The sequence below is a fragment of the Lactuca saligna genome, chromosome 8 (assembly GCF_052625555.1).
Source record: "Lactuca saligna cultivar CGN05327 chromosome 8, ASM5262555v1, whole genome shotgun sequence".
Taxonomy (NCBI): domain Eukaryota; kingdom Viridiplantae; phylum Streptophyta; class Magnoliopsida; order Asterales; family Asteraceae; genus Lactuca; species Lactuca saligna.
In genome coordinates this window covers 137,719,534-137,727,519 of record NC_136424.1, presented here as the reverse complement: position 1 = coordinate 137,727,519, position 7,986 = coordinate 137,719,534, and the positions used below count along the sequence as shown (strand labels likewise).

The 7,986-nt window shown below is 31.2% G+C and overlaps 1 protein-coding gene across 1 annotated transcript; it reads right to left on the bottom strand.

Moving 5' to 3' along the window:
• Positions 1-3,443: 3,443 nt before the first annotated feature.
• Positions 3,444-7,704, bottom strand: LOC145012235 (protein trichome birefringence-like 34). Its single transcript, XM_078971027.1, has 5 exons — positions 7,054-7,704; positions 5,054-5,231; positions 4,488-4,684; positions 4,020-4,175; positions 3,444-3,923 (listed from the first exon to the last, which is right to left on the bottom strand). The coding sequence occupies exons 1-5, from the start codon at positions 7,395-7,397 to the stop codon at positions 3,569-3,571; spliced, it is 1,230 nt and encodes a 409-aa protein (XP_078827153.1). The 5' UTR covers positions 7,398-7,704; the 3' UTR covers positions 3,444-3,568.
• Positions 7,705-7,986: the final 282 nt, after the last annotated feature.

Genomic DNA, 7,986 nt, shown 5'->3' with positions numbered 1-7,986 from the left:
AACTAAGTATAATGTGATGGCTAGTTCCCATACTAAACGCTCTCCCTATCAAAAGATTTTGGGAACCAAACGCGACCCCTGCAATGATTGCAAGCCGTGAACATCCACATTATGGTTATATGATCATGTATACCCAATATAACTATCACAATGCATTACTGATTCATTGGTATAGTTAGATCCTGTGCTTGTTTAATTTGAGAATTAAGGTATAATGTGATGGATAGAACCCATCCTAAACGCTCTCTCTATCAAAAGATTCTGGGAACCAAACACGACCCCTGCAATGATTACAAGTCGTGAACATCCACATTATGGTTATGTGATCATGTATACCTAACATAACTATCACAATGCACTAGTGATTCATTGGTATAGTTAGATTGTTCCGTGCTATAGCACCTTATTATGTTTGTTCTGTTATCGTGTATTGTATTAGTATAGACTCATGAATGAGCTGACTCTTGTGTGATTCCTTCTACATGGAATGGTGAGTGGTATCTCCTAACTATGCCTATTATAGTTACTAGTAATATACGTGTATAACTGAGAGTATGCCTTTGCTACCCAAAGGTACTAAACTGACTGATGGAACTTTTATGTCTATATATGTATACATGATATATAACTAATATTTAGATGACATTCGGATGAATAACCGATTCCCTAAGGCCACATCCCAACGAGGACAAAAAAATAAAGCTAGCTAGCCGTCCTAAGTCCTTCAAACATTACTTGTATAATTCTACATATATGGGCATGCATTTGACAATATAAAAGTATAAAAGAAGTTTTGTAAAACCTTTAAAAAGTTTAATAACTAAGAAAGCAATGACTTGATGTCAGTTTATAAAACGATTTGAAAGTAGTTTGTTTAATAAGACAATTTTAAGTAAAAGGAAAACCTTTGTTTGAAACACATTTGTATCATAGTTCGAAAGGAAACATACAGTATGTAAAGCAGTATGATAAAGAGTTTTAACATGTAAAAATGTTTGAGAAAGTCATTTGAAGTAATCTGTTTGGTAAAACAGCTAAAAGTATAGTAAATCCACTTGTATGCTAGTTATTAATCACATGTGATTGATATAATAACTAGCATGATTCAACTTGTATTCCCCCCCCCATAAAGCATTTATAAACATTTAAAAGGTTAATTAAGGGGTATGAACTCACCTGCAGTGAGTGGATCGTATGGAAGTGTCGGACAAGTGCTTGGTGTCAAGTGAAGACTTAAACACACACAATGATCCTAATAACATATAAAGACATATGTATATATACAATTAGTGATTATAACACTAATTAAACAAGCATAAACATCCTAATGTGTGGAAAACACTTTGGTCAAAGTGTTAGGAGGCCATTGGGTTGCAACAAAGGAGTGCAAGGCCTTGTAAGGGAGTTTATGATCAATAGACCATACTTGTTGGAGGTTACGGCCCAGGGGAGTTTACTCCTAGCTGTAAACTCTCAAATGGGCTACCAAAAGAGGCTTAAAGGTAAGGTGTCTTATGAGGTTAAGTGTTCCAAGGCTTAAATAAGAGGCTAGGTGGGTTTAAGGTCCAAGAATGACCTTGTATGGAGTTTACGGCTTGGGGACCACTTCCCCATGAGTTTAGGGCCGTAAACTCATGGTATAAAGTACCAATTTGTTTCTTGGAGTCCATAGTTCAAAGGTGTAAGGTTCTAGGCTAAGATCCAAGGCTTGGTAAGGTGTTAGGGTGCCATTTGCACCACTTAAAGGGGTTTACGGCCCAAGAACATGCCTTGGCCGTAAAATCCTTTGATTTAGTGTTTCTTTGTGTTTTCTAAGCCCTAGACATGTTAAACCTAGTGTACAACGAGTTAGAACAAGAGTACTTACGATCTATGAGCTTGAATGGTCGGTTTTGGCCAAGAACACTAGTGAGTGTTGTTGGTGAAACTTGAAGATCTACACAAATGGAATGATTTCACAGATGAAATCATGTAAGATCACTAGTTTATGTAAGATATCAACTAGTTAGGACAAGGAACTTACGAGATTTGAAGATCGGGGACGAAAATCGGGATGATACTTGAGAGGATTTCGGCCAAGGGAAGTGGAAGAATGAAACAAATGGCCAGAACTTGACCATATAAGGGGAGTTTACGGCCGTAAAATCCATGGTGGTGGCCGTGAACTCCTGATTAAGGTGTTCCATGTCTGTTCTTTAAGCTATATCTCCAGTAGATAAACCCAGACAATTATCCCTTAAGTGTACAAAGCTCAGAACGCTCAAATAAACTCTTAATTGTGTTAAAAGATAACAAAAATGAGTTTGACCTTCAATGAAGTGTTTGACTGTACAGGATAGAAAATTTCGGATTGTCACACCGATGCATACCGGGCGGGGCTTAATGTACGTATGATATGTGCTATTTTAGGGAACTTACTAAGCTTTGTGCTTACGGTTTATGTTTATGGTTTAAGTTCTTTTGTTTCGAAAGGGAAGGACCTAGCTTGATCGTAGCGCATCCACCCATTTTCCACACTTTATGATTCTGGGATTTTACTATGATAGCTATTTTCACTTTGACGTCCTTTTAAATGGTCGATAAGTATAAAGGGTGTTTATATGTTGAATTAAAAATGAAAAGTTTACCTTATGATTTTTGGGTCGTTACATAAAGATCTTTTAATCTCCCACTTGCACAAGACTCTTCGTAGATTAATATAGACAATGGTGAACGTCTACCAACATTTCACTACCTCCAATAACACATGATAAAGAATGTCATTCATCAACATCCAATTTCCAAAAGCTCAAAGTTATAATTAATGTATAAGGTAAGTTTATCAGTTATCCCTTTGTTATAGACATCTTGTTGAACATGAGACTTGGATCACAATCAATCTCAATTGGTGTTAAACTTTGGGTAACATGCGTCATATATCTAGATCTCAACACATAACACGAACAAATCACATCTTGACTACATAAGCCTCTTGCATAATTCACACCATACCTGATAATGAATTTTATAATTGTCCGGTTAAGGATTAGCGTTTGACCACATCAAAGCATAATGTTCAGTACATTTAAGTTTCATTATGTATCTCAAGTATTAAGGATATAAAGATAATACCGTTTTTTTAAGTATCACTCACGGAAGCGATCTATAAAGTGATTTTGATGCAGATTCGTTCAATACCGGTTTTGACAAATATCTATGGATCTTGGTTGTAACCCATTGTCTACTTTCATCCAATGAGAGTCAACCAATCCAATTAATATTAATCTTAATTCATAATTGCTTTCATAATTATAACCAACTATAAACTTTTAGAATAATAAAATTATTCATAGATTAAACATGTTAATATAAAATACAAAATATCTAACTAATATATAAGTTACATGTAGAAAGAGAAATCATCTAAAATAAATATCACAATGACCATGAACATACAATCATAATTTATTCTAAAAACTCAAAGATGTATTTTATGTATATAAAAAGAGTTAGATTCACATTTCATAGTACTAAAAAATAATTTTTGATAAATATAAATGATTAAACTATCCTATCTAAAAGAATTAAATTATATATGTTTGCGAAGAATATGAGCCAAAAGTAATTCATTCCAAACATCTGGGACACCCGGAAGGCACCAATGTGTACAATCTGAATAACTTGAAGGGTTGGACAGTTGTTCCTTGGTTAACGGAGAATAGTGCAATCTGTGAATTGAAGGATGTGCATCTTTTCTATATTGTGTTAATTGTGTTATATTCATCATTTGCACATTCACCCCTCTTGTTTTCAATTTGTTCAAAGATGACTCTAGTATCATCAACATTTTCAAATCCGACCCACTTTCCCAAAACTCATCTTTCATTATTGGCTCAGTTTCATTTAAGCAATTTTGATCATCTTGCATACCCCATTCTACACCTCTGAAGATAAATTTACAATGAAACCGTAAATATCCATACATAACAAAATTAAAATTTAGGTAACTGTTTTGAAGAAAGTAGTTTTTAGTATATTACTTGTGATGTGTTGCAGTCATACTCATGAAATATGATCGGGTCCTTGTGTGATTGATATGGCTATGCAACCAATCAGACCATGTTTTCAGAACCATTTTGTAACCATTATGGTTATCGACTATGTCGTATTGTGTAGAGTCTTCAAATGATCCGTTCCTAATGAAAAACAATACTCTAAAAAGTTAATGTCATAAAAAATAACAAATTATATTGTTTAACACAAAATACGGTTTTCTAAAAATGTATACTATAAAGAAGTAAATAACTAGAACTTTGTCTTCACGAAATACCATTCTTTCAATGGTATTTTGTGTATAGAACAAATAATTTGTTAAACATCATTGTACTTTTTTAAAACATTAATGTTTTAAAAAAAATAGTTTGTTACTTATATAAGGTATTAGATTTATCTTAAAATTCTATTGCAAAAACTACAGACTAATGTTTGCTTTTAGAAATTAAACTCACAATATTTTTACTGTGGGCATCCTCCACCAAAGATACGAGTTAAAGACTAATATATCAGCATTAATCCAATTTGTAGCATGTTTCTCTATGGAATTGATACGAACTATACGATCCTTCGTTCTGTGTTTTGATGGGTGGTCTCCATTGGATTCTACTAATAACGGAGCCCAATAGAAGTCAATCGAAACATTATAATCCTGTATGTGCTCATTATTAGAAATATTCTAAAACTAGATAAAATATAATGGAACAAACATAAAGAAGATAAAATATGAAAACAAATATCGTTGGGTTTAAGATCTACACATCTATACCAATAGATTTATGATGTGAGGAAATAAAGCAACACATGAATGTAATTGTGGTTTTCATCCGTTGGCCCATTTCATTATTAGAAAATTTTATTAAATTTCACTCATTAAGCATTTGAACTCATTAAGCTAAATTCTAACTAAATCTTGATTTACTTTTAGATAAATTAACCAAAGTTATGGCATCGATACTCAACAAATAATGAATAACAATATATTTTGTCGAGCAATATAAGTGAGGATAGATTTGCTCACAAATGCTTTAAAGGTGAACAAGGAAACACCATGAATTTTTTGCATCTTCTTTCGACCAAGAGGGATGACTGCTTGAAGCATGCAGACCATTGACACCCACTGGTTCCTATTCACTGAATCTCCAATGAAAATTACCCTTTTACCCCTCAGTCTCTCAAGAGCTTCTTTGGCATCAAATCTACACAAGGTCAACAACCAAACAATATGTTTACGAATTCAATATCACTTGAAATTCTGATTCTCTTTGGTTCTATGAAAAAGTAATATATTTTTTAAAATTTTGGGTTGTATTGGTAGAATACAACATTTTATTTTAAGCAAATTCTTAATCCACCTTACCTTTTATTTTCTAGCAGGTAGTTGTAATTGCTAATTAGCAAATTACATAAAAACCATTATATTTTATTAAATTTACGATTTAACCATTATTTTTCAATTTTGTCTATAAAAATGGGTCATGGTAAAGTCTGACAATTTATATTATAGGCCACTTTAACATGTTATAGCTCTTATATCAGGTTAAATGATAATAATTATTTTTTGAAAAAAATAAATAGTTCCTACGTTTTATCCATATCTGAAGTTTAGTCTCTGTAGTTTAAAAACATCATAGATGGTCCCTGTGCTTTCAAAATTTTTGACAGTTGGTCCTTATTGCAAACCTCGTTAAGTTTTGTTCATTAACTGAAAGACATTTTCGTCATTTCACTACAACAAAGACCATTTATGATGTTTTCTTATTTAAAAAAAATGAAAAAAAAACCCTGAAAACATCATAAATGGTCCCTGTGGTAGTGAAATGACGAAAATGCCCTTCAGTTAACGGACAAAACTTCACGGAATTAACAATAAGGATCAATCGTCAAAAGTTTTAAAAGCAGGGGACCATCTATGATGCTTTTAAACTACGAGGACTAAACTTCCGATATGAGAAAATCATAGAGACTGTATATGATGTTTTTTCAATATTTTTTTAGCAAATTGATTGTTGCTATATAGTAGTGGTGGAAATATTTGATGTTAAAGTTTAGTTTCAACTAAACCACTAAACCATTAAACTTTAATAAAATATTCTTGGCTATTTTGACTTTCTATTAATTTTTTTTCAAACTTGAATGATTTTTATTAATAAAACTGGAATATAATAGTTAAAACACAAAAAATATAAAAAAATATAATGATTTTTTTTTATATTGACTTGACTATTTTCTCCAAAAAGAAGGATATAGAAGTTCCCTAAACTCTAAGAAATTTATTCCTGTGTAATTCATGTCATTTTACAACTGTGGTTCAAAAAGTCCATAACTAATAAAGTATATGACTAATATATGATATAATTAAATAATGGAGTGGTTATAGTTTATCTATCAACATAATCCATAGTCTTCAATAATTGCAAAAGTTTGATTCAGGATATATATATATATATATATATATATATATATATATATATATATATATATATATATATATATATATATATATATATATATATATATATATATATATATATATATAGTTAAATAACAATAAATCAAAATACATTAAATAATTTATAAGAAGACATTGTTCTCTAGAATGAAAACTTTATACAAATTATATATAAAAAAAAAGTATTTATAGACTAAATAAAAGAGAATTCATAGAATTGTGAAGTGAACCATCATTTCACGTGTCTCTAGATTTGAAGTTTAACGGAGTAGTAATTAAACTTTTCAATGGAGAAAAAACTAATTTTTAAATATTTATTTTATTAAAATATGTTGAATTGGTTTTTATAGAGTTTAGTTTATAGAAATTAAATAGTAGATTTGTAGAAAAATATATTGCTGATGTGATCTACATTAAATTTTATAAAATTTAATTCATTATCGATATTTTAAACATAATTCATGAATCATTTCAAAAACCATAATCCATGGAACATATATAGATTTGTATCACGAATTCGCGATAATTAAAGATTGAAAAGAACATAGATATTATACATATTTATATACCTTGGAAGGTTACAAGCATGGGGTTGCCATCTCCATTGTTGATACTTGGAGTCCTTTCTTCCATATTGTCCACAAGCATAATCACCAAGAATATAGGGGCAATCAGAGTCTTTATAGAGAGGATATGAGTCGTTGTCATGAACCCATTTTCCAGAAAACAAATCACATCCTTCTAATGAATCATAAACAGAAGTATCGAAGATGACTACTGGACGAATTGCTTTTTCTTCTTTATTATTGTTGATGTTGATATAATAAAAAGATATGGTCACTAATGCTCCAATTATCAACAACGTGATCTTCACATTGCTCTCAACCATTAGCAATGGCTTCTTCTTCCTCATCTCTCTCTCTCTCTCTCTCTCTCTCTCTCTCTCTCTCACACACACACACACACACTCTATCTCTCTCTCTCTCTCTCTCTCTCTCTCTCTCTCTCTCTCTCACACACACACACACACACAATTAAGTAAACACCTGAGACGTATACAGAGACGTAGAACACGGAATTGGTTGCTTTTTAAGTAGTCTTGTTGTAATCAGTCTACTGACTGAATTATGATCGACGATGGCTAAGATGGAAGTATGTGCGATATTTGGCGTAGTTATCTCTTGAACGACAGCTATGGTGATCATAAAAAGTAAGCAAAAGTGTCTAATAATTAACGGAAATGACAAATATAGTGTTTGTTGACATCACAATCAGCCAAAAATAAGTTTTCTCCATGGACCGGGTTTAATCATGGATTTAGTAGAATTTATATATTATACGAGTTGATTAAAAAAAAATATTAAAATATAAATAATAATTATTTTTTAAACTAAAATTTTGAAATAAGGAATGAAAAAACATATTAATTGTAATATTAATTGCAATTTAGTATAATATTTATTACATTTGATAAGTATTATGTGGCTTTTTAATTTTAAAAT